Source organism: Phalacrocorax aristotelis, chromosome 1, assembly GCF_949628215.1.
Source record: "Phalacrocorax aristotelis chromosome 1, bGulAri2.1, whole genome shotgun sequence".
NCBI lineage: Eukaryota > Metazoa > Chordata > Aves > Suliformes > Phalacrocoracidae > Phalacrocorax > Phalacrocorax aristotelis.
Genome location: NC_134276.1, coordinates 37,316,652 through 37,344,378, shown reverse-complemented (window position 1 = coordinate 37,344,378; position 27,727 = coordinate 37,316,652). Strand labels below are relative to the sequence as shown.

Genomic DNA, 27,727 nt, shown 5'->3' with positions numbered 1-27,727 from the left:
CTCATCCACATCAATCTTATGTGTGCATCAAATCACAATGGTCTATTTTCAGAGGCCCTAAGCACTTGAAAGTCTCTTGTGCCAATAAAAGCTGGAGGTGTACTGCATCCTTGGCTATCCACCCACAAACGTATACATACGTATACGTGTTTAAATTATTGTCATTTTTATGGTACTGAAGAAGTTTGTTGATTCATATAGGTAACACATGCAACCATAGCACACAGCTGGATGCTACAAAGTAGTGAGTAAACACACAAGTTGTTAAACTGTGTGACTAATGTGCAACACAAGTCACTTAAAGAGAGGTAAGGTTATACTGCTTTTACGCATATCAGGCAATATTTTCTTCACCTGCTGGTCATTTTGGGTCAGTCTGAAACCATAGTCTCTAAGTAACACTTTACAGGTATTAATTGTTATAAAATGGGCAAACTGTAGAATAAAGTACTACTCATGAGAAATAAGGGAATCATAAAGCCTACTAGCTTTACTAGCTCTTAATGCAAAGCAGAAAATTATTATGCACCCCAAATAAGAGTGAGAAAATTTGGATCTTACTGAGAAAGAAATTAATTGTTTCAATTTAAATATTTATAGACTCAATTGGATGTAGTAAGTAATAATATCATATTTAATATGTATGGATATATAAGTATGTATATATATACATATATATATTTATACATACATAAAACCAGAAAGTTTTAATAGCAGGCTCCTGCTGGAGAATTCTGCCATTAAACACTTGCTGAGAAAATGAGAGTGAAGAAAAGTAGTTCCATTGTATGAATTATACAGTGTGAGATTATCGTGGCTCAGTAATATTTCTGGGAAAACTAAAGTGAAATTGTGCTAGAGAACACTTACAAAGTTGTTTACCATTCCCTCACTGAGGTAACGAAGAAAACTGCTTTTCTGACCTGACTAATGAAAGGAGATGATAAAGCAGCTGTTGGGATTCCATATCTTTTTTCCCACTGGCTATTCCTTTGATTCCTAACTGCGCAATTTACTTTTCCAGGCACAGGTTTCCTGGAGTGATTAACAACATAGTAGATCCAGACAGAGGGCTGATCCTTCACTATTTCTCTCTAAGTTTGCAGCTTGAATTTTACATGAGGCAGAAGTAGAGGACCAGGCACAAAATAGTATCTACATTCTAAATGCAAATTTTATATAAAATTTACTCCAGGGATACGGAGATGGAGAATACAAAATGTGTTTTAGTAATGCAGAATTATAGTGAAGAGGGTCAGATTTTCTCATCTAGCTACTTTAAGCCTGGGCCTTTCTTCTAAAGAAACCAACTACTCTGTTTCATACTGTGTATTTGTTTTGTCAATACAACGACAGAATATAGTATCAATAAGTATGTTTGAACAGGTTGTTCACTAGGGAAAAATTAATGTTTCCTAATCTACTGGCTGGACCATCTAAACATCCAAAACACTCTGTGTAGACGTTCAGGGAAAGCGAAAACAATATTAGATATACCAGTATGTGCTATGAGGAGTTACGGTTAACATTTCCCACAGTTGTCATAACAAAAACTGTTATAGAAACCACAACACACCTTTTTAAGGGAGGAAATTCCTCTTTTAGCTTTATATAGATCTCAGGAAAAAAAAAAAATCATTATTGATATTATACAGTGAACACTGTAAAAAAAGGAATCATATTTTCCATAGGGATTTTACACTACAATTGAATCTTTACTACTCAGTAGCATCAATACATGAATTAATTGCTTTATATAGACATTACATGGTTGTAGGAAAGTATAATTTTCTGTCTTTTAGTAACTGTTACACTTGTCAGTAGGAAAAAAATGCGTTCTTTCTTTTTTAGCATTCTGACAACTCCATTTTACAGTAAAAAATAGTTGACATTACTTAAACAAGTGTCATTGAAAGTTATTTGTTTTTTAAAGCATGACTTATAAATCAAATTATCTCCGGTTGTGCCCTAACCTAAACTCTTTCCTGAAGTGTCACTTTTTGTTAAAATCAATTTCAGATTTTAAGTATTGCTCTACTCACCTAATTGATAGCAACACAAATTCATGATAGGTATAAAATGAAATTGTTTCTGTGACACAACTCAGTAGTGGGTTGAGGATTATTTCACAGTGACCTTGTACAGACAGCCTTTTTTCTTTATTTTTCTTTTTTTTCTTTTTTTTTCCCCCAGTTATAAATATTTAATTTACAGGCCATCAGTTATTGGAATTTTGGTTACTTAACCTGCCGATTACCAATGGCCACTTCTATTTAGTTTAAAACATTAGATGCAGCTGGCAAGTAGAACATTTGGTGTTCACAGACTGCAGGGTATGATAACTCAAAGGTATTATGAATTTGCTTTTGGTACATCAAGTGTCTACAGTGCAACTTCTTTCCCACTAGCTGCATAGACAAAATGAGTCTGTGTCACTTCTGATACACTCAGCTCATTCCCCTATGACTCAGAACAGCATATTAGGAGAACCACAGGATAAAACAGATATGACATTTCAAATGTATTTAATAGTCATTATCCAGAGCCTGCTTTCAATCCAAATGTTAAAAATCACTTTGGAACATACCTGTAGTATTTGAACATGAAGCTGCATTAATCATGAAGTAATACTTTAAATTAAATCAACTGGAGCCAAATTCTGCCCTCACCTTCACTCTGAGAGTTCACTGCTCTGGAATACATCTTCTGAGTTTGGACTTTAAACTACCTGCTAAAAATTAAGTCATTCTTTGATTAGCATCCTATATCCAATGGTCCAAATTCTGCCATTTCTCACATGCACAAAAGTCGGTAGAGGACAGTGTGTATATGACTGGCAGCAGAATGCAGCCCAGCTGTAATTTCTAAATGAGCTTTGGTAGAAAGAAGAAAGAACATGTAAGTCTTTCACTATAAAGCAATCATCAATATTGACTCAGGCTACTGGAGATCTGACTAGTTGTTTTGCTGTTTTATGACAGGATGTGAGTTTTGTTAACATTTGGGGGTAGGAGGGAATCACCACACACATTTTTTTTCTATTTGACTAAGCAAATTTTTCAGCGTTGAAGGTTTGGTTGTTTATGGGGAGAGGAGGAGGCAATGGGGCCCCAGCGATACTGTTCTGCATTAAAAATAAATTTGTATGTATATTCTAAAGAAGGAAATTTTAAAAATTAAAAACATACATCTTGGAAAGAAAGCTCATATTTACATACAAGATTGGAGGGCTATAATAAACTGTTGCAATAGATGTCCTCAGTGTGTAGAGTTTCTCCCACGTCCTGTTAGCTACTGCAGATGATATGAGTGCTTCAGAAACCCCCTCCCCCTTCTCCACCCCAAACCAAAGCAAAGTGAAACCTGTGGAAGCGGCCACCTCTGCCTGATGATCTTCTGGGAACGTACCCAGCGTGCCCCAAAGGTACTGAACACTTGCCTGCCCTCTGACATGCACCTCTTTTGCACTGCCATACCTCTCTTTGTGTCAGTGGGCATTTACTTTTTAATCACACAGGGACCACCAGTGTGACAGCAGAACCAGACCCACCAGGTGTGGTCTGGTTCCACTTTCATTGAGTCCACCGCTCTTTAGTGGCTTGTGTGGGTCCCTTCAGTGGTGCCTTACAGCAGATTTCACTGCAGACAAAAGGTGAAGTTAAACCAGCGTCTAAAGTGAGGTCCAGGGTATTCTAAAAGTCTCCTACCTGAATTATGGACATCCGGCTCGGGGGAGCCTCGCTGGCGTTAGTCCCTTGCCCTGTGAAGCTGGTGTGGCAGCCCACATGTCCCTGGGGTACAGTCAGGTTGTTGGAGGCGGGCTTCAGGTACATCACCTCAGACCTGGGAGAGCTGAGGGGCAGGCGGGTCTGGTAGTCAAAGTACATGGGTGAGGTGGCCAGGGATGGGCTGCTCACCACGTTCATGACATTGAGGGGGCCCCGGCTGTCCTCGCCCTCACTGGGCACCAGCATAATGTCATTCTTGCTGATCTTCTTCTTCTTGCCCTTGCCCCCTCCACTGCCACTGCCTCCTCCTCCCCCGCCACTGCCTCCCCCTCCTCCCAGCTGAGGGTGGCTATACTCGGCAATGCGACAATTATAGGTGCGGATCTCCTTGTTCTCTCGCTTGCACTTCACGGCAATAGTGATCATGGCAGCCAGCAAGATGATGGAGACAGTGCTCAGCGTCACGATCAGGGGCAGCGACAAGTCCCAGTGTGGTCGCCGATGCTGCTCGCCATTCACCTGTGGCTCGCCAGCCTCGGGCAGGGGCCCTGCCAAGGCCCTGACAATGAGCTTGGCCACTGCAGAGAGGCTGGGCTTGCCATGGTCACTGACTTTTACCACCAGTTCAGCCACAGGGCTGAGCTCCTCCCAGTAAGGATGCAAGGTGCGTATCTCACCGCTAGTGGGGTCCATCTCAAAGAGGTGTTCCTCATTGCCTTCCACAATCTCATATGTGAGGCGCCCGCTCTCCCCAAAGTCACTGTCCAGGGCGCGGACGGTGCCCACAGGATAGCCCACCCCAGCATTACGTGGCACCTGCAGCTCTGCGGTGTCATTGATGAGGGCAGGGAGGACGATGAGGGGTGCGTTGTCGTTGACATCGAGCACGGTGACTCGCACCGTGGCGTTGCTTTCACGGTGGGGTGAACCCGAGTCTTTGGCCAGCACACGAAACTCGAAGTGCTTTGTTTGCTCGTAGTTGAAGCTCCTCAGGGCATAGATGGCACCATTGGTGGGGTTGACAGAGACATAGGTGTAGATGGAGACATCACCCACATGCCCGGGCAAAATGGAGTAAGAGACTGTCCCATTTTGGCCCAGGTCAGGGTCCTGGGCCAAGACAGAGCCCAGGTATTCACCAGGGATGTTGTTCTCAGGCACCTGTAACACATAGAGGTTCTTGCTGAAGCGGGGTGGATTGTCATTCTCATCGAGGATCCGGACAGAAAATGACTTGGTGGAGTTGAGTGGGGGGTTGCCCTCATCACGTGCCACGATGGTCACATTATACTCATCCTGTGCCTCGCGGTCCAGGGGGCGGTCGGTGACCACAGTGTAGAAGTTGTCATAGTTCTCCTCCAGGGTGAAAGGGATGGCTCCGGGCCCGCCACCACCACCCAGCACCCGGCACTGGAGCTGCCCATTCTTGCCCGAGTCACGGTCAGTGACCCGCACCAGGGCAATGACTGTGCCCGGTGGGGCAGCCTCGCTCAGTGCTCCCTGGCGAACGGAGACAAAGCCAATGGTAGGCGCATTGTCATTGCGGTCAATGAGGCGGACGGTGACCTTGCAGTGAGCAGGAATGGGATTGGGCCCCAGGTCCCGAGCCTGGACATCGATCTCAATGAGGCCGCTCTCCTCATAGTCCAGGTTGCCCTTGACACGGATGAGGCCACTCTGCGGGTCAATGCTAAACAGGTCGCGGACGCGCTCAGGCGCGTAGCCACTGAAGGAGTAGAGCACCTCTCCATTGGTACCCTCGTCGGCATCGGTGGCATTAAGGTCAATGACAGCAGTGCCCAGCGGCGCATTCTCTGGCAGCTCTACTACATAGGAGGCCGCCTCAAAGACGGGGCTGTTGTCATTGGAGTCAATGAGGCGCACGTTGATCTGCACCGTGCCCGAGCGTGGTGGGTCGCCGCCGTCCAGTGCCGTCAGTACCAGGGTGTGGTGGCTCTGCTCCTCACGGTCTAATGGCTTCTGGATGACCAGCTCTGGAAACTTCGTGCCATCACCACGGGACTTCACATCGAGGGAGAAGAGGCCGTAGTCATCACGGGTGAGCAGGTAGGTGCGCAGCCCGTTGTCCCCGGCATCCGGGTCGTGTGCGCTGGTGAGGGGGAAGCGGGTGCCCGGCGCAGCATTTTCCGAGATGTCCATGTCCACTTGGTCAGAGGGGAACGCCGGCGCGTTGTCGTTCAGGTCCTGGATCTCCACCTTGATCATGCAGATCTCCTGGTCGTTGGCGAACACCTCGAGGGACAGCTGGCACTTGGCGCTGCGCCGGCACAGCGCCTCGCGGTCGATGCGCTGCTTGGTGTAGAGCAGCCCGCTCTCCCCGTCCACGTCCAGGAGGTGCGGGGCCGAGTTTTCCAGCACCCGAAAGGTGGACTTGGGGCCGCGGCCGCCGCCTGGAGCGCCGCCGGGAGCGCCGCGCTCCGCGGGCAGCATCCCGCCTCCCGCCGCGCCCGCCGCCAGCCGCGCATCGCGGCCGATGTTCCCGATCACCGTCCCCGCTCCCTGCTCCTCCGGCACCGAGTAATTCAGGTTCTTCAGCGACAGGGCGGGAGCCCAGCAGAGGAAGAAGCAACAAATGGAAAGGTACATCCCCGAGCAGGGGGTGGGGGTGGCAGCAGCTGCAGCGGCGACCAGGGTTGTCCCCGTCTTCTCTGCCTCTGCCTTCTTCCTCCTCCTCCGTCGGCTCTCTCTTTTTCCTTTTCTTTTTTTTTCTTGCCTTCTCTCTCCCCACCCCTATATTTCAAGTTCCTGAACCTGTTGCTCTAAAACATCTGCAGAGACACAGGATGAGAGGCAGCAAATGGACCATGTATCTCAGAGGGAGGGAGCAATCGGGGCGGGGAGGGGGGGGGCTGGGGGGGGGGGAAGCAGCTTCGGCAGCGTTTCAGCAAGCGCTTGCCGTGCTTGCAGTCCCCTCGCAGTTACTTCGGCTGTCCAACTTCGGCAGTGGGAGGATTTCAAAAAATCAGAAAATTTGCAAAAGATCTTCTCCTCCGGGCAGGCGAAGCGTTCCCGATCCTTGAATCCCCGCAGATGTACAAAGGATAATAAAAATAATAACAATAATAAAAAATCGCGGCAGTGGACTTTTTCTAAAAACGATCAAAAAGATTTTTTTTTAAATATGTGTATTTACATATACATAGGAAAGGGGGGTGGCCACAGGTCTGTAAGCAGGGGTAGAAAAGCTTATTTGCTACTCATCGCTTGTGATGCGATTGATGGAGTGGAGGGGTGGGAGAGAGACAGAAGGGGAAAAAAAAGTCTCAGCTTGTTGTTGAAGCCCTCTTCGTGTGCAATGAGAGGCAGTGAAATGTCTGATTGCACCGCGGGGTTGTTGGTTTTCAGGGAGTGTTTTGCTGCATTTAGAGATCTAATCTTGCATTGCTTGCGGCGGAGAGCTGCATCTCGCTGCCATCGGTATTTCCCCCCTCTCTGTCTCGTACACCCTCACTCTTTCCTTCCCGAATCAAAAGGCGAGGGAACGAGGATTGCAGGGCAAGAGGGGAAAACAAAACACACACAACCCGCACCTCCCCAGCAAAAACTAGTGTCCGGATTTGTAGCTTCCTTTCTCTCCTTCTACTGCCAGCCTCCCACTCCTCCTTTTGAGGGGAAAAAAATTTCAGAAACCCACCAGTTGACCTGCATCATTAGCAGTAAATATATATTTTGAGAGAAATCACAGGCTGTGCTCAATTAGATGCACACTTGGGTTTCTTTAAGACAGGCCAGTAGCCGCCGCCACCGCCACATCCTTTCTCTCCGTGTATCTATGCGTGTGTGCGTATGCGTGTCTGAGGAGCTGCACTTTTCTCGATGCAGTTTAATTCCAGTTTGCTTTTCTCTCCAGCCGAGAGGAAATCAACAGGCAACCCATGGCTGGACGCATAGATTTAAAAAAAGAGAGAGAGAGAAAGGAAGGGGCGGGGGGGGGGGGGGAAGGAAGAAAGAAAAGCCACCACACACACACTCTCTCTCTCTCTTAGTCTCCTGCTAAAAGGGAAACAGTCTCTGTATTCACAGGGCTGCGCTGTCAAGTGCCTCTCTTTTCTTTCTATTCAGCATCTCCTTCCAATGACACTGCCGCCTAGTCCTCTTCATTTAGGGGAGTGGAGAAGAAGAGGAAAAACAATCCTGGCGGTGAATAAAGTGGGAGATCTTTTAATCGACTAATTCGCTTATATTAAAACCTATGCAGTTCCGCGATTGGTGTGATGCATTTTCTGCAGCCCTTTCAAGCTTTAACAGTCTCTCTAGGCATCTTGGTAGCGGGGAGAAGAGCGACGGCAACGCCAGATGCGTTCCCCCTCTCTGATATACCTTTCCCAGCGATGCAGTGTATAGGTAAATATTGGGGAAGGGTGACTAAATTTTATTTCAGGTTCTTTTAACAACCAGAAATAAATGAATGGCACATCCAGAAATGCAGGTGTTTCAATCTGCTGGATGAGTCAGATCCAGCGGAACAAATCACATTCACTATCGCCTCATGTTCCTCCCTTCACAGACATTAGTTGCAGCTTCTTCCTAACCCTTCTCTGACTCACTCTATAGACAGGAAAAAAAAATTAATCAGATTTATATTTTGGAGGGGGGAAGGAAGGAAAAAAAAAAAAAAAAGAGAATGAGAGGGGGGGGGTGTTGGATCCAGCTACACTTTTACTATACCTCTTTCTCCGGGAGACTGAGGATCAGGAAAACAAGGCTGTTATCCACTCACTGGCACAGAGGCGCGTCTGTCTCCTGCTTTGCTGAGTGTTTTTAACCACCTTTCCTCAGTGTTATGTGTGAAATAAATCAGAGATCTTTCATATTAAAAGAAAAAAAAGCAACAAAAACATAGATTCCCAATACATAGCTCACAGATCTAGTTCCGAGTCTCAGTTCTGCACTGTTTTTTTCTCCTTTATTTGAGTCCGGACCCAAAGTACACAGTTAATTCTGCAACCTGTAGTAGTGAGGCTTTCAAAAGGGAAAAAAAAAAAGGAAAAAAAAATAAATATTCTTCTCTGCCTCATTGATGGGTGGCCCCTTTCAAACAGACGGTCGCCAGTCTTAGCCAGACAGCACGCGAAAGGAACGCCGATCCCCGATAAACCAGATCCATTTCGCCAGCAGCCCGCAGGTAAGTGGAGAATTCAGCGAAAATTCAACAGTTGGAGCCGCTCTCTGCCTCCCTCTCCTCCTCCTCCTCCTCTCCTCTCCTCTCCCCCCTCCCCGCCTCGCCTCGCCTCCCTCACTGCAGCACTCGCGGGGCCGCCGCGCCGCGCTCGCCCAGCGCCGCGCCGCGCTCGCCCAGCGCCGCTCGCCGACTGCCTCTATTCACCTCACGCCGCGGCTTAAACATTGATACGGATTCCCCGCCAGCCAATCGGCGGCGGCGGCGGCGACCGGCCCCGGCGCACACCCGCCAATGGGAGGAGGCGGGCGGGCGGGGGGCGGGGCCGCGGCGGGCGCTGGGTGTCATTGATTAGATCGGTTCGGTGGGAGACGCGCGACGTGCGAAGGGCTCGGGCGGGCGGGTTGCGGTGACTCCGAGCCCCGCACCGCACCGCAGCGCCGCGCCCCCGGCCGGCTCCGGCCCCGCGTTATTTATTTATTTATTTATATCCGCCCCCCACCTCCCCCGCATTATTTATTTAAGACATATTAACAAGTCTTGCGTGATGACGGGTGGGAAAGAGGGGGGGACGCCACACCCCCGCACCCCTCCAAAGGCCTGCGAGGGCGAAGACTCTTCTCGGCTGCACAGTCCCTGAGCACCCCGGGGGTTCGGCGCACACTCCCCCCCAACCCCGTGGTTGCGTGAAGGGGGGGTGGGAGGTGTCGGGGGGCAGATCGTGACCTCCCCCACCACCCCCGTCCCGGCCCCGAGCAGGTCACACCCTCCCCGAGGTGCAGGTCTGGAGCAGGGGAGCAGCCCCCCACCCTGCCCGCCGGGTCGCGGGGCGGGGGTACCGACTGCAGCCCCGCGGTGCGGGGCTCGGGGCAGCGGCAGCGCCCTCGCCTCGCCTCCCTTTCCATCCCCTCCCCTCCCCTTCTTTCCATCCCCTCCCCTCCCCTCCCCTTCCCTCCCGGCGCGGCGCCGGCCCCCGCCCCCGCCGCGGCAGGAGTCTCCCGGCCGGGGGCGGCGGGAGCGGGGGGAGGACCGGGGCTGGAAAGGTGAGCGCTCGGATTGCCGGAGCGCCGGTCCCGACCCGCGCGTACCGAAACGAAGCTGCCATTTGTGAGCTGTGAGTGACGAGCGTGTAAGTAGCATGAATCGTTTAAGGGGGAAAAGGAATTAAAAAAAAAAAAAAAAAAAAGGAAAATCAACTCTGGAGCAATTGTAAGACGCTCCTGACAATTATTTTAGGAGCGGCTCGTAAAAGATTCAGTTAAGGAAGCTGCTCATTCGCCTTGCTCAATAGGATAACCTTCAGCCCTTTCTGAGTTATTATGTCCATAAATAATCATTTGACTCGGAGAAAGTATTACAGATTTATAAATTCAAATAAGTGTTCTTCCTAGACCCATCTTCCCGTCCTGAAGACCTCTCTGTAGCTTCGAAACCGATAGTTCACCACGCAGGAGTCTGCTAGTAACCATTATAAAACTAATGCCGTGTTAAAATGCAGTATATAAATAAACAATACATACATTAGCGGCAGCGTAAAATCACTACTCTCAGACGTGCCAACTTTCTGTGTGAGAGCGACAGACAGATGAAATAAAGGATATGTTTACAAAAAAGAGCTTTGCTTTCTAAACGAGGGCTTCAGATTGGCTGATGAAAGTCGGCGTATTCGGCCAAGTCACTTATTTAGAGAAGTCCCCCGTAAAAAGCAGCACGATTTTAAAAACGGAACGAACAGCAGAGTAAGCCCCTGGGCTATCAGGAGACCTCGTTTCACTGTAACTTGAGTCTTGTGCTTTCCTTTCCCGATTCCGTAGCCTGTGCCAAATCTGCAGGACGTCTCAGGATGTCCAGAGTTTTCCTATGCAACTTCTGCAAATTGGGGGGCGGGGGGAAGGAACACCAACAACAAAAAAGGGTCATTGTAATTAGGTAATGGCTCCCTCTAGCGTGCTAGAGCTGCTGCTGCATGCGGGGTATGTACCGCCTACGCGTGCGCCGCAGAGGGCACGCACCCGGGAGCCCCGGTTCCATTTCTAATGGAGCAGGAGCCCACCGGCGGGATAAAACAATAATTTCACGGCTACAGTGGCGTATACTGTGTCATATGTTTCTGACAATGTTTCTCATTATTTACTTCTTTCAAAAGAAGCCACCAAACCGAAGATGAATTTGACTTTTTTTTGGAGGAGGAGGAGGAGGCTAGTGTCTCCATCATTTTTTTCTCCAGCCTCGAGAATGACTTTCCTTTTTTTTATATGACTCAGCATTACACAATAAATACTCTGACTCCTCAATGAAGTCAATACATTTCAGGGCACTCTGCAGTTTGTAAAACAAGTACTCGGAACTCTGAATTAAGGGGAAAACGATATAACCCTTTAACCAAGTAAGTGGAGTCTTGGCTTGTAAAATCTGCCTTTTTTTTAATCAAACATCTTGCAGCTTACAACATCCCATTGATACCAACGACATGCATGGAATACTTAGAGGAAAAATAAAATCCAAATTGCTAGCACTAGATACTCAAACCTATGACTGGCTACCAGGTGATTATCAGAAATGAAAGTTACCCCTTGCCCTACAAGTCATTGTGGTTTTTAGTGTTAACTTCATCAGAGCTACTTCTTTGTACTTATTTTCAGGTACGGCTGATTATTAGCAATTTCCAATGATTTACTGGAAATCGTATAATCTTGACGTCTTTAAAAATTGTGACTCTTAAACCCAATGGAGGCTGAGGTGCCTAACTGGAAAAAGCCAGATAAAAAATTATGCCTGCATATGAATATATGCCTCTGCCAGGCTGATGTTTGTTACATCAGACAGTTTATAACAACAAAATGGCATTTATTGATTTTAATCCACCTGTGCAAGTAATGAATATTTTATTTGTTCGATGATTTTACGGTATATCTAAAATGCTTTTTCTGTCAAATTTGTAACACACTACATATTTGATAGCTTAGACTGGCATCATAATTTTCTATATATTCATCAGGAAATTTCTGTATTTTTCACATAGAAAAGTCAGAAATACAATGTATGAAGGTAATACTAATGAGTGCCAATAATACCTATGTGCTGTGCCACGTCACTGTGTCTTGAGTATATAGCATATATTTATTGGAGAAAAAAGTGAAACGAAATAAAAACAAAATTAAAAAATGCTTATTAACAGCTTGGTGAGAAAGCCGTACTGTGGAGACACTTATACATAGAAAAAAATGCAAATCCTTAGTAATGGGAACACACGTACAGAAGGCTCACACTATCTGACAGACCAAGAAAAAGACGTTAAATACACTGTATAGGAGAAGCTCAACAATGGACCAAAGTCCGACATAACAGCCCTAACAATAGCCTGTATATGGAGGGGTTAAATTATGCTTTGGAAAACTTCTTTTTGATACTTGAAATGTTTGTTTATTGGAAGCTATAGGCTGACATCAACTAAAATAACAGATAGTAACAAGACATATCTCAAAACCAGCTTTTTAAGAAATGTTGATTAATCGTGAACGTGGTACAACGGTATTCAGACTTTTTTGGGGACATTTTCATAGCAAAATGGAGTAGTTCATTCCTCTGTCTTCAGCAAAGATGGATAGACCTTTCTACTTTAAAAAAAAAGGAAATAAATAAGAAATATCCTCAATCAGAAGTGTTGAAATGAAAATCTTTAGTCTCAGTGTGGAAGGTACTTAAGCATAGCACAAAAGTCTCAGAACAAATATCCCTAAACAAATAAAAGAAAATAGGAAGGCAAGGAAAAGATCAATATAGTTAAATGTCAAGGTTCAATATTTAAGTTATCTGAGCCTAAAATGTGTCATTAGGAAAGCCCAAATCCAATCATCTTGAAAACAATAGAAAGAAGTAAAATTAGAAAGGCCAAGGAGGGAATTTGAGGAACAAAGAATCCATATATAAGAGAATGAATTACCTGCCAAAAACCAAACATATACTTTATCAATATGAAGAATCCAGGACAGAACTGGTGGGCCTTTTAATTGGCCAGCTATAAAAGAAAAAGTATTGCAGAGAAATTAAATTTCTGTACTCTAGTACTCGTAGCAAATCAAGACATTTCCTCAGGTCAACTTTTTTCTTTTGTAACAAAGATGAGATGTGGGTGTGTACTGAGGTGTCAACAGAGAGATTCTTAAAGAGCGAAAAGCATCTAACTAAATGGTAGTCATCAAGCATTCTTACAGAATCTGAAAATGAAGTAAATGGACTGTTAAAATATGCAGTCATTAAGATCAGTTACTATGTGTGAGGATTAAAAGGTACAAAATCTGTTTGTCTTTTAAAAGGACTGAAAGGGTGATTAAGGAATTACGGTGTGGCAAGCTTTACTTTTAGGACCAGGAAAATTAGTTAAAATGCCTATTAAAAATAGAAATTGTATAGCATCTAGAGAAATGTAAAAAAAGTACTGTCCAGAAACTCAATTAAATCAATAGAAACCTTTCCACTGATTTGATTCATCCGATAATAGCAAAGTAGTATAACTTACATAGATTTCTTCTTTTTATGAGTGTTGTTTCAAAGTAGCAACAGAAAAATTACCTTTGTTGCTTTGTATGTAAGCAGTTTTATGTCAATTTACATGTGAGTGCACACCAGCAAGACACGCAGAAGAGAGGACAGTTGCTGAGAAAGGGAAGAGGAAATGACAGTGCAGTAGGTAAAGGCAAGAGATGGTGAATACCTGCAAACATTTTAAGTGGATTAATGGAGGGGCAGGAGCCAAGAAGAGAGAGAAACAGAAAGAGGGTGCTGAAATGAAGCATAGGGCTTTTTAAAAAGACTTCAGGGAAAGGGAATTAGCAAGTAGGAGATAAGCCTGAGAGTGACACTGAAACAGTTGACACCTGCGTGTCTTCTATCTACCTGGGAAGTATTACATTTACACTTGTACCTGTGTCATTTTGGAAACACACAAACAAACACAGACAAAGACTCATTAGGCTTACAGAAAGGGTGACTTGTTAGGCCACAGATAAGTGGCTTATGACTTGGATTCTCATGTCTCTTTTCAGGTGTGTTATTTAATGACTGTTTAGCACAGAAGACAGAAACTTTTCCTTTTTTTTTTTTTATTACAGGGAAAACAGGACACACTTTGAGATCAAACCCAGCGTGTTTCAAACAGACTAAGTAGAAGTTTTCTTAATGATTTAAAAAAAGAAAGCAATTTATTTAAGAGCAATTGAGCTAATGATAACTGTTTTCCTACAGGTGTGTCTTTTAATTTTCCCACTGCCACTACTACCAGCTTCCTCCTGTGTTTTCAGTGATGGTACCCTGCAGATGTGAGTGGCTGGCTGAGAGGGCCATGCTGCTGGGCCAGGCAGCAGCTGCCTTGAAAGGTACAACAGCTACTTTTCCTTCTCTCAATTAGGGTATCAAGTTATCTCTCATATATACATACCCACCAGTTGGAATGAAATTCTAACTATAATCACCTTTGAAATGTCTTTCCCACTGGCAAATTTGACTAAAATTGGCCAGTAGGTCACAAAGTTACTGGGCAGAATGACGGTGCGATGGAGAGACACTCATGTAACGCTGAGGTGGACTGTTTGTTTACTTACACAGCCTCCTTGAAAAAAAAACACCCTAGATGAGTAAAAATTAACACATTTTAGCCTTTTTATTACAATGTGATGTTAATCCTCGGGATACAATATGCCACAGTAATATCATCATATGACATGACTTTGGCATGTTGTTGTAATACATGCACTGATATTACCAGTGAGTTAGGAATATACTGTGTAAATATAGACACAAGATTTTGTAACATAGAATAGATATTTGCATTTTCAAATAAAGGATATGCTCTGAAGCATTCAGAATCTTTTTTGAAGCAAATATTTTATGGATTCTTCTTAAGCCTGGCAATTTTTTTTTTTATGGTGAATTGCATTAAAACCTATAGAGTTCAGCAATATGTTTTGTTACACTGAGTAATGAAGTAATTTCCTGATGAAAAACTATTTTGTGAATTATTTGTGGCAAGTTTGTTACAGATTAGAGCACATATATCCTTTATTATTTTAATGATTTAAATATTTGTTTAGAAATTTATAAACCATTAAATTCCATTAAGTAGTTTAGTAGATGGTGGTTAGTTTGTCTGCAGTTATTGTAGGTTAATGTCTCCTATGTCCTTTAAAGATTATATGGCAGGACAGGACAGATGTTAGTCTGCTTGCTCCCCTCTGGGTGAGGCTGCATTCTGGAAAGGTGGGAGATCGTGCCTTCCCTGAGATTGCACAAGTGAAGAAACTTATGGAAGCACAGGATCAAAAAGGAGAAGAAGGGAGTAAAAAAAAAAAAAAAGGACAAGAGTGAGCAGGAAGTCCAGAAAGTGCTGAGAAAAGCAGGGAACAAAACTGCTATTCAAGTCTGAGAGGGGAAGGAAAGAAAATATTCTTTTGGCCTTGGGGACTGGACGGTGCATCATTCTCTGCAAACCTGTGGAGCTGCTGGACTGTACATGGAGAAGCCCACCACATGCCATGTCACAACAGCGTGAACCACAGGGTGTTCATCTACACCTCTACAATTCTGTCTCACTTTGGATGTTTTATGAATCTTTGTTTTGCAGTGAAATTTGATCTTTGGGGTTTAAAACTTTTCTGGGAGCACTGGTAATGCTTGCTTTAAGGAAAAGGTAGAAGCAGATTGAGCTCAGAGGTCTGGCTAAGGGACATACATTGTGCAGATAGAGGTACTGGTAGAGTACTGATAGAGGACAAAGTTGGAGAAGCTGAAATTAAAGTAACATTTCAAGAAGGCCATATCTGATGATATGAAAGGTCAGGAAAGTCAAAGAAAATGGGAATGCAGTCTGGGCCCTGATGAAAGTCTTGACAAATGCATTTCATGAGAGCAGTCTAAGGGCAAAAGCATGTGCTGCATGGAACTGTAAGAAAGATGCTCTACCAAGTAGACTTTAAGGTTATGCTCAGTGAGGTTATATATGGAACGAATCTTTTCCTTCTCTTCATTAAAAAACAACCAAACAAAAAATCTAAGCAAACAAGATTACTGACCCAACAGACTATGAGGAAGCTGCTGGATATTTCTCATGTTTCTTATGCAGGAATATCCCTAATAATGTTATTATATTAACAATATTATTACGAAAAATATTTAATAATAACAACTAATTTGGAATTGACTGAAACCTCGATGTAGTGTGTCACTGGACTTCCTTTAAGAAGGAAAAGACTGCTCCTTCTAAGTTACAGTATTATTGAGAGCGAGCTGATATTGTTGAGTCAAGTTGAATCTCTGGCTAGCACAGCAGAGCCAATGAGTTTTTTCACTGGAACATCGCAGGCTTCCCACATTTCACACCTTCAAGCTGCAGGAGGTTTGAGTCACTTATTCGAAACATTTCCCCAGATTTTAAGTATCAGGGTATTGCTTCTTATGTAATGCTAGGTTTTTACTGTTCACTCTCTTCTAGTATTTCAGTATTACAATTGCTTCAGAGTTAATGTTTACTGGCAGTAGCCAAAGAATTGTGGTAGAGTTCAGTGCATCACTTTTTCCTCTCAAAGCACTACTTAGAGGTTGAAGGCTGTAAATCAGTCAGACAGGCCAACAATTTGCTTGTGAAGGCAAGACCAATGTCTTTGTGGAAGATCAGAGCTGCTGCTTCAACCTCGAAGTAGTGGCAGGAAGCAGAGGATTGAGAAAAGTTCCAAAATAATTTAGATGCAAAATACTATGTATTCCTGAGTCACATAAATTCACCTCTGCCAGTATTAGAGAATCACAGAATCACAGGTTGGAAGGGACCTCAGGGATCATCTAGTCCAACTTTTCTAGGAAGAGCAGAGTCTAAACAAGATGGCCCAGCACCCTGTCCAGATGACTCTTGAAGGTGCCCAATGTGGCCGAGTCAACCACCTCCCTGGGGAGTATTCTTACATTTACTCCCCAAGTAGGATGAAGATATCATAGTCTGAAACTTCTGATTTCCAAGTGCAGTGCTTTGTTTTCTGAAGAGGATAAGCCTGAACTATAAGAGCAAAATAATATGTGTGTATAAATTTGCAGGAGATAAAGTTCCTACTGGAAACAAAACCAAAAAATAATAAAAAAAAGGAATTAAGCCAGCTTTTTCATTGTCAGTTATTTCCATATTTCTGTCATTTTAGTTTTTCCTAAGTTAGCATTTTGCACCCACTGACAAAATTGCAAACTCTCCCTAGGGTTTATGAAAATTCTTATACGTTGCATACTAAAGATTCTACAAGCTAAATTTGCCTCTTATGCAACCCTTTTGTTTCCAAAGTATTCCCTTATTCAGTTATGCAGTTAGTAGTTTTACTTTAAACATGACTGATTGCAACACTGTAAACAATTCTGTTGCTAAATCTCACAGAGAAATGGAATCCCATTTACTCTCTCCTAGCTGCAATTTCATAAGATTAGAAAGAAAGAACAAAAAAAAAGAAAACACAAACGCAAAAAAAAAAAACCAAAACAAGTAATGAAACTGCCTCTGCTTTCCACCCCAAAAGTCCAGGGACACAACTAGGAATAAATAATAGTAATAAAATATCTGTTGAGTCAAGTGTCACATTAGTATGGTTGCTTTTAAAAGGGAGCAACATCTTTAGACTTTCTGTAGGTGAAAACCTTTCTTCACTGTTTTACACATCTATTTGAAACCAACCATTCCGTTTTGTTCCTTCTAACCTTTTTTATTTGTATACTCCTGTGTGAGCTCCAACATAAACAAGACTCGTAAACAGCAGACTATAGATAAGCTTTCAAAATGTTATGTGGCATTTTACCCACATATCTGTCAAGTAAAAGGTTAGAATCTTCACTTTTTAAAGAAAAACATACCAATTAGCAGCAAAGCAAGGCTGTCTAGAGCATGAGGTTTTCAAAGTTTGACACATCTGTAGATGCAACACAACCCATTTATTTGTATGAAGCTCCCTTTCATTTTCTGATAGCAAGTGAGGATCTGGGGAGGGCCCCGGTTCCCATGAATTTGGAAGTGCTCACAGGAGTTACTAGATGAGGTTCTTTGCCTGATGTGCCCAGTACAGCTACACCTGGATAACGGGGCAGCAGATCACTGCTTCGTTTTGTTTGCCTACCAAATTGAGGCCTCAGTACTGGTTTGTATTTGTAACGTTGTAATTGGCAAAGAGGGTTGTCAAACGCTTTTACCCCAGTGTGCTGGAAAATAAAGGAGACTTGAAGGCTGGCTTCCTGGCATGGGCTAGTGGGACTGCAGGTCACAGCGAAAGCTGGAGAGTGATGACAGGAGCCTGTGTGCGGCCACCGGTCCCTGTCCTGATGGGCCACTGGCAGCTGGTGCTCAGGGACATGCAGGGCTTTGGCTTCATCCCCTCAACACACTGGCCATCTGAGATGAGCTGACCTGACATTTGGCTGCCAGCACAGAGCAGTAGGAGTCTGTGCCCCCCTTAGAGCCAGGGGCAAGCAAGAGAGGAAATGATGTTTCTAAAAGCCATAATTCCCTTCTCTGTTTGCTCCTGGGATGGTGCTGCTATGCATCCCCCTTTCTGCAGGCAAACTGTTGTCTTACAGTCTTGTCATAAGTGATTAGTCAGAATCCAGTGCTATAAAAAACCCAGAACCAAATGGAATAACCAAGGTGCAAAATTAACATTTAAAAAAATCCTGTAACATGTTGCAAAAACAAAAACAGATACTAAAATTAAAACATGAAATACTGTATCCTTGAGACCAGAAAAATTGCTTAGTGAATTTATCTGTCTTTATGAAAGACATTTTAAAGAGGCTTGATTTTGTAAAATTGCAGTTTCTGTGTCCTGGAAGTTAGGTCCTTTAAGGTATCTTATTGATGAATACATAAAATCACTTATTACTCTGAAAATCTTAACACACACACACACACACCCCCCCCATATTGTCGGAATACCTATATCAAAATAGAGAAATAAAGAAAATCAGGGGAAAAAATCATGGAAATATAAATCCTGGTTAGTATTTCTATTATTAGGTTTTATCTGTTAAGTACCAAAATAGTTTTTAGTTTTATACAGGAAAGTGTATTCATGGCTGCTGCCCTGAGGAATTTATAGTGTCAATAAATTAGCATAAATGAATTGCTGCAATTTTCTGTTATAACATCTTAAATTGTTAGCACACTTAACAGCTTTACATACATCTACAGATAACATCTGACTTGCACATAAATCACTACAAAGTATAAGTTGCAGACAGTTTTTATTTAATGGGCACAATCATTAAGTATTTAAATGGCTAACTTCTGCCGTTTGCCTGTTCCACTAAATGTGTCCACCGTAGTGTGTAAGGGGGAGTGTACTATATTAAGATGAGTAATACTTTAAATTAAGATTTTGTTTACGCTACAGGTGTTTAATTTGGATCTAATGAGTCAGTTACATTACTAAAACAAGGTAGTTATTTTAAATATATTTATTCAGATGTATGGGCTATATAACTGAATTTTATCCTTTTTTTACTTCCTATTTAAAGTGTAGTAACTCCTATTAAACCTACATTAAATGCTTTTTGGAGGATTGCTGTTTAAAGTTTTACAGAAGAAGTAAAATTTACTTTGTAATTAACTACTTAATTTCCATGCCAAATTAAGGGCATGCAAACACCTCTGGGGCACTAGAACATGCTGTTTTGTTACGGTGAATGATGACCTGACATCAATTATATCCTCATTTCTGCAGTGGCGAGGCCACACACCCTCATTGCATGGGAAACTCCAGCTGACAGGGAGCTGCAGTGCAACTCCTCCATAACGCTGCCTGCCACCAGCGTTCATGAGAGCACAAAGCCTGTCTCAGGGTGTATCAGTCAAGTTCAATATCTCTTGCTTATCTGAAGGTGCTTAATGATTCAGGGTATTGAAAAGATCGAGTCCTTCATGAAGACTGGTTGAGTGTTTTGCTTTTTTTGTCCCAGTGGAGCAGTCTGCCACAAATATAGTTTATCTGGAGAAGGACCTGACACCTTTGGTGGACAGTTCTGGTACAGTGGGATGAAATCCCACAATAAACAATGACCATTTTATACATCAGCATGTTTCTGCTTCAGGTAGAAGGCTTTTCTCTTTACTTATCTTGTTTTAACAGAAATATGTAGCAAAATTTATATGTAGGTAATTTTAATTTATTAAGACAAAACACCTCACACTTTTTGAAGCAAGGATGGCAGAACAAAATTAAAATAGATTAACTTGTAGTGCTTGATATGTTAATATTAGATGTTCTCATGATACAATGATGGATGTCTATCAAAAACCTCTATACAGGAGAAGAGAAGACCACATATGACCAAAAGAAAGGTAAAATCACTGCTAATAGGTGGTGTCAGGGACCTAAGTTGTATGAAATAGATTAGGTCACCAAAATGTATGAATTTAGACATTACTGAGCTCTTATTATAAGACATAATCATGTAGAAAACTGCCGAAGAAGTGCATTTTAAATTGCTTTGCTATTTTCTTCTCTAAGAGAAAGTGTCATTCCTGATCATTGCCTCTGATCTTTAAAGGCTATGGTCATGTTACTATAGCTTTCACTTCTTCAGCAGATGTAAATTGTCTTCGCAGTATTATGGCTGTAATCCTGGTTCTGCCCTCTTGCAGAACTTTACCAAGTAACTGCTTGTTGAGTTTTCCTACTAAAGGCTCATCAAAGCACAGCCAGGTTTAAGCTTTCACCTACATGATCATCTTGTTATCATTTGTCCCATGTGATGCAAAATTCATAGGAGTCCCCCAAGCAACTGAAGTTATAAACACATTTAAAATAACTAATGAACTTTGAATCTTTCAGATTTTTGTTTATTTTTTAACAAATGAGTGAGGAAAATTCTGAATTTTAGCTTGTGGCTAGTCCTAAGTGTTTCACGTAGCAGCCTCTTTCATTTACAGACTATGGGAAAGAGTTCACAAGCAGGGGCCATTATTGTCTTGTAGTAAACAACAACTGTCTCAAACAACTGGCCGCAGTACCCTGGGAATTGGGCCCAAACCTCTGAAAAGCCACTTATCATACAGTAAGGACATAAAAGAAAAATTGTAAAAAATACAGAGTAGATTCACAGGAGGATTTGAAAGACCTCAAAGAGACCAAATTGTTGTCTATGCTGTCTAGCTCAAAGAGTTTAAAATAAGTTACAGTTGGCAGACCTAAGCAATACATCACTAGATGTCCACCTGCACAAATTACATGGCCTCTCTTAAGAAACAAAGTTAATTTGCAGATTAATATTTAATATCTTTATTCTGTTTGGTGAAGTTTTCTTTTTCAGTATGCTCATTTAGAGCTGAAGCTGTGGATGCTCTCTGACAGTTTCGAATACACATGTTCTCTTTCCAGTCAGCGGACCAAGAAGAAAAATGACAATAGTTAATGTTCACACCTGATCACATAAAGAGAACAGAGATGTTTAATAAACAGAGTTAGGGAATTACTAATACTTTGGGGGACTTTCTGTTGTGTATGACTGGCATGAGTTTAAAATTATTAAAACATAGTCTGCTATAGTGTAACCAAGGCCTAACTCCTACCCTACTGAACAGAGAAGAAAATTCTTGTTGGGTTTAACAAGCCTTTTCTAGTATTGAGCATATCTATGCAATTAATTAGGAGGAAAAAGTTTATAAAAACATGTGCTTTTTCCCTTCTGTGGGGTAAATAGCAGGTGTCAAGACTAACAGTAATGCAGCTAAAATTTCTAGTGTATCAGGACAATTAGTTGGAATATTGACTTGCAGAATAAAAAAGTATTGAGGTCTTGTCATCCTTTCTAAATTCCACAGCACTGAAAATCACACAGGGACAAAATTGGAATGTTAATTGGAAAGGTGCTGTGTTCCACAACAACAAGGACACTGAGACCCATGAGCTAAAAAACCAGTGATATGACTATTGGAAGGTCCTAAACAAAGGCATATATCTCTTTTCTATCTTTTTTTTTTTTTAAGTAAAATTATTAGAATCTCTTTACATCATTGCTTCTGTCCTTACAACATTTTTGCAAAAGCATAAATGAGAATTCACTTCCAATTATACATTGTTTATTTGCAGTCATAAAAACCAACTTTGAGTAATTTACATTGAATAAATGTGCTCAATTCATTAGAAAGGAAAGTCTAGAAGACAGATAGCCAGACTTAAACATGGGGAATTATCTTCATCCTTCTGAAATCAGATAGAATTTTGCAATTGATTACCATGGCAGCAAAAGTACACATTGTGATACTGAAAATAAGGGGTTTTGTCTTAATATACGTAAACAACAATTGTGTTTGCAATCAATAATTTATAAGATTTCTACCATACCAGCCAAGGTAAAACTATCCCAGTAAAAGGTAATGTAAATTATTTTAAATTAAGTATGTAAATATAGTAGGCTGCCAGACTGAAATACTGCTCTAATTTGGTCCAGGGATATGCTGAAAAAGATATTTTGATTTTTTTTCCTCAAATAAGATATTTTCAATCAAAATATTTAGACTTACTCATTATCAACACTGACTCACTAACACCACAAAGTGGAGAATAAAGTCTTTGGTCCATTTTTACTAGGACCAGTGCAAACACACCTGATATTAACAGGTGTGATCGAATTTAGCAGTTAAAAAGATGTGTTTTGGTTGTAGATGTCAATGTTTCTAGCATTGTTGTTGTATTTCAAAGAAAAAATAATAAGTAAATTTTGTATCAACATTGTTAGAGTAGATAGGTGAAGAGTTGGCATGCATTATAGTCTACCTCTCCAGATATGTGTAGTATATGTCACAAATAATGTGAACGCATGTTTGAATTTAGGCAGCTAGTGATCAGCATAACATGTTGAGCTCTCAAGCAGATTAATTTCTATATCACTTTATGATGACACATTTTTATCTCTGTGCTGGTTCAATTACTTTGATAAACTGGGGAGGAGGACTGGTTTCCCACAGTAGCGTCAGATACAGAAATTTTTAGTGGATTTCTTTTTCTTACTTAACTCATCTACTTGTTACAGTTTAAGATGCATGCAGCTAATTAATCAAGTTAATTATCAAGATGCAAACCTTGTGTGGCCAGGCTTTTTTTTTTTTAATTATTTCTTCTGTTAGTTCTTTTCATAGTTAAGCTAAAAGAAATGGCTCACATACATTTGCTTTAGAAAGAGTTACTGATTTGCTGCTCTAAGTTTTTGCTTCCATTTCCCTCTGCTTCTGCAAATAAAACCAAAAGCAGTTGCCCTCAGATGTTTCTGGTATTGTAATATCAGCAGCGGTAAAGATTTACAGGCATTAATTTAACTGACAATATATTACAGAATCTCATTGCCTAATAGCTGAATTATGGGAAAGATTTGTGTGATAAACAAGTTGAAATGCCCCTTGCCTGATGGAACTCCTGGGAATAAAAGGTTTTGTTGTGTCTGTAGCTTTTTTTTTTTTTGAGAAAAGAGGGATCAAACTGTTGCCATAAACTTTTTCCCAAGACTTCTAATTGATGTGAGTGTTGACTATGATTTGTTTCCATGATCCAGTTTCTTCTTTTTTGTTTTACAGATTTAGGTGTACCTGCCTTTCTGCAGTAGGAACTGTTTGGTTGAAAGGCAGCATATTTGTTTAAGAATTAACTATGGCTCAAGCCTCCTTTAAGAGAGTCACAGAGCCCGTAGCATGCTGTCAGGGGTCTTGTCTTAATGAGAATCAAAAGTATGCTTTAGCCCATGATAAAGTCCAAGCTGTGGTTTAAATCTGTATCAGCTGGTTGTGGTCAGCCTTCAAAGGAAAGGCAATCTGGTGAGGGAATCAAATTTGTCAAGTATTTCTCGCTCACACATAGTAACAACTATTCCTTTTCCTTTGCCTGAGTATAAATCTGGAGGAAGAGAGAATAATCTGGAGGAAAAGAATTGGAGACATTTCTATTGTTTACTTAGTCTGCATATATTTAAATGCTACTTTGTATGTTTATTTACAGTGTGGTGCGAGACAACAAAGTAAATTTCATAAGTATTATTTCTTCAACATCATTGTTATAACTTCAACTTCACACATGCCTTGTATTTTCAAAAATAATACGCTTGCCCCAAAGCACTCATAACCAAATTTGCACAGAATGCGTAAAGAGACCTGAAAGAGGAAAGCGAGGCGGGTTGGCATGATAGAGCAGAGAAGATATTTTAGGCACTGAACTAGGGAATGGGAATAGGAAGTCATGCATGAGATATGGATACAGACAGTAGGCAGGACTGTATCTGAGCCAGGAAAGAGTAAGGACTCAGTCCAGTTGTAAGCTAAGGCAGACTCTTGCAAAGCCTTGAAATTGCAGGGGAGAAATTTGACCTTGTAGTGTGATGAGACAGAAAACCACCTGAGGGACTGAGACATGATTTGACATGATCATAGTGGTGAACAAGAAAGATAACCTTGGCCACAGTGTTTGGAATGGACTGGAGGAGGGAGATTAGAGGGAAGAAGGTTACAGCGGCTAAGAGGTCACAGCAGGTGAGAGATAATGAAGGCATGAAGCAGGGAGGAAAAAAAGATGAATAGCTGAAGATACTGTAGATGGAGAAAAGATATGATTTGGCCAAGAAGCCCAAATTTGGACATTTGAAAGTCAATGATTATGTGAAAAAAAATGTATTCAAGGCTTCTGCTGTGTTTATTTACTATTCTATTGGCATGCTGCAGCCAACTTGCTGTAGTAAAAATTACAAAGCTATCTGGATCTTCTATATCTTTATCTGTCTCTACACATTCTCATGTGTTGATAGATAGCTATTTTTATATTTTGACTGTAGAACAGCAATATGGAAATCAGGTGACACAGGTTTATTTTGCTGGCTCTACCACTGATGTGCCCTGTGATCTTGGATAGGTTATTTCTGTTTGCTCTGCTACAGTTTTTCTGTCTGTAAAACAGTGAAAGCAGTTCTTTCCTTTCTTTGTACATTTATAGATGAAAAATGATAGACATTGTTCAGTGGACTTAGAATTCTCTGTAGACCTCAGTTATAAGATGCCCCTGGGCCATCCCACATGCACACCTTCACAACCACCACTGTGAAGCAACAGTCCATTTATAGTGACAGCATACCAGTTCTGGATATTCAGCTGGGTCCAGATGTGTCTGGGTTGCAAGAAAGTTGAAAATGACTGTGCCCAAGCAGGTAATTCTGGCTGCAGGTTTAAGGGCTCAGCTGTATCTGAAGCCATCATAAACAAAAAAATATTTGCAGACACATTTCACCTACCAGTTTGGTATGTGTGGCTTTGAAACATATGCTGTCAAAAGGCAGTGGTGGTATTCTTCCCTGAGAATGCTTCATTTAACGTGCCAATGGACATTTTAAAATATTGGTAAAATAAGACATAAAGCAGACAAAATGCTTGTTGGGAATTTCAGCTGGGAATATAAATATATTTGGAGTGTCACAATTCTAGTTCAGAAAAGCTGCAAACAACAAATGATCATGTTATAGAAGACAGGAAAAAAAAATCTAGCTGGTAGATTTGCCATAAGCCTAGGAAGCAAGAGCACCTCAGCAGTAAGCACAGACATAATAGTGACTATAATTTTTGCTAAATCACAGAGTTAGACTGTGCACTGATGAGTAAAACAACAACAAAAAAAGGGTGGTAAAGGATATTCTTTCCCCTGAGGCACTGTTGCCTTAACAGTCATCTTTGTACTGCTAGTGCTGAAGGTGAAATCCCAAGAGGATGAGGAACGGGGGGGGGGGTGCTGAAGGTGGTTATAGCTGCCAGTTTTTCCCCAGCTGAAATTCTGAATTAGAATTCCTGTGGAGGTAATTTCTGTGGCTCATTCCTCCTGGTTTTCTTCAGGTAAGCTATGAGTATAGAAACCCATTTGCAATGGCTGCTGTGCAGATTAGCCCATATCTAAAAAAAAAAAAATAGAAGAGATGCACCGTGGCATTTAAAACATTAACTGCACATTAAAAGAATGGACCAGTAAATCATATGTTTTGTGTTTACTATAGGAAAGCATGTTGTTGAAAAACAATGGCATAATATTCTTAGAGAGCAGAAAATTCTTAGAGGGATAAATTCAGGAAGAGATCTTCCAAGTGTAGTGAAGGAATATATTATACAGAAAAAAAATGGTTTGAATATTTAAGATACACTTTTTAACTTTATAAATTAAATTGTTGCCATTTGCTGCTGAGACAATTAGCAGGTATCAGTTAGAAGACACAATAGTTTATGTACCCAATTACTTTCTCTTTTCAGACAACAATTTGCAGTCACAAGAACGTGTGAGGTTTAATCAAAGATTAGAACTTTTTAATTAAATAGGGCCATATGTGACTAGTCATTTGACATTAATTACTGTTTTAGTTGGATTCCTTTTGATTCGTAAAAGGCCCTGAGCACTGCAAAAATTATGTCACATCGTAGAAACTGCTGATTATTAAAACAAAAAGTTTTCTTCATCATCCCATCACTCTCCTGCAAAAGAAACAGAATTTCAAAAGTGAAACGGCTGCCTTAGAGAGGAGACCAGTGAGTTTTAAAAGCAAAATAGCAGATGGTACTTCAACTGACTCCCTTTAGAAGGGACAGTCTGAAAGCATTTAATTGCAATGATTGATAAGGTCTTCTGTCAATGCTCAGCAAAACTTTCAAGGGGCTAAACAGCTGGCATGAGGTAGATTTGGAGTTTTAACTAGTTGACTACCCTTTGGGGTGTCTTAAAGCTAACTAGCATCACTGATATTAATAGAGGACATCAATCAAAATGAAACACTGTAGCAGAAACTGATCCGAGACTTCAAGTAATATTTTAATTTGTTGGCCTACAGAGAGGAGGATAAATGTTAACAGTGTCCTTGTGAGATAGCTTTAAATTCAAGTCCAATGGTGGCATCAGTGTTTGCGAGTCATTCTTTTGTGAGTTTTGCTTTTTCATACACTCCACTTATTCAGAGTAAAGTGGGAACAGTGACAATGAAAATCCTTATCTGAATAGCCTGCAGAAAGAAAAGGAAAAAAAAAAAAAGAGAAAGATATAAAGGGAGCAGGAATAATTCTTAGCTCATGTAAAGATTAGGGGTGAACTTCACAAAAACACACACTCAGAGTCATTGTACCTTTTATGGTGAATGTTTAGAGAGATTTGAGCAGGGGGATATGCCTGTCTGAAGGTGAATTAAGAAAGCAAAAATCACCCCTAACCTGCAGCGCTATAGTGCAGTTTCTGAACATGGGGCTTCGGTACCTATACCTGCAGCTGTTTTCTTAGCTTATGCCAAGCTACTGGGTCTGCCTGCCACAGAGCTTGTTCCTGGGCATCATGGGAGGCCTGACACTTAGAGAGAGCAATGGTTATAGACAGGCTAAGGAACTGTGGGTTAGATGAGGGGACAGTGAGGTGGATTGAAGACTGGCTGAACAACAGATCATGATCAATGGGGCAGAGCCTGGTCGGAGGCCCATAATTAGTGGTGTTCCCCAGGGGTCTGTACTGGGTCCAGCCCTGTTCAATATATTCATCAATGATCTGGACAAAGGGACAGAGTGTAACCTCAGCAAGTTTGCTGATGATACTGAGCTGGGAGGAGTTGCTGATATGCCCAAATGTTATGCTGCAATCCAGCGAGACCTGGACAGGCTGGAGAGCTGGGCCAAGGGGAACCTCATGAAATTCAGCAAGAGCAAGTGCAAGGTCCTGCAGCTGGGAAGGAACAACCCCATGCACCAGTAGAGGCTGGGGGCTGAACTACTGGAAAGCAGCTCTGTTGGGAAGGACCCAGGAGTGCTGGTGGACAACAAGTTGACCCTGAGCCAGCACTGTGCCCTTGTGGC

General features: G+C 42.0%; 1 protein-coding gene and 1 long non-coding RNA gene across 6 annotated transcripts in view; one reads left to right on the top strand and one right to left on the bottom strand.

Moving 5' to 3' along the window:
- The window catches only part of PCDH17 (protocadherin 17), a 93,851-nt gene extending 84,818 nt beyond the window's left edge, over nucleotides 1-9,033 (bottom strand). For 2 of the 5 annotated variants that reach the window (XM_075087982.1, XM_075087973.1), the window contains exons 1-2: nucleotides 8,418-9,029; nucleotides 3,708-6,764 (exon numbers count right to left, since the gene is read on the bottom strand). In XM_075087982.1, the coding sequence (XP_074944083.1) occupies nucleotides 3,708-6,335 (2,628 nt within the window). In that variant the 5' untranslated portion in view covers nucleotides 6,336-6,764; nucleotides 8,418-9,029. Of the gene's footprint in view, nucleotides 1-3,707; nucleotides 6,765-8,417 lie in introns of all 5 variants that reach the window. The other 3 variants (XM_075088003.1, XM_075087992.1, XM_075087965.1) reach the window with 3 other exon arrangements.
- Nucleotides 9,034-9,240: 207 nt separating this feature from the next.
- The window catches only part of LOC142054839 (uncharacterized), a 29,605-nt gene continuing 11,118 nt past the window's right edge, over nucleotides 9,241-27,727 (top strand). Inside the window, exons 1-2 of the long non-coding RNA XR_012659673.1 lie at nucleotides 9,241-9,997; nucleotides 14,113-14,243. This is a non-coding gene — a long non-coding RNA (uncharacterized LOC142054839). The remainder of the gene's footprint in view (nucleotides 9,998-14,112; nucleotides 14,244-27,727) is intronic.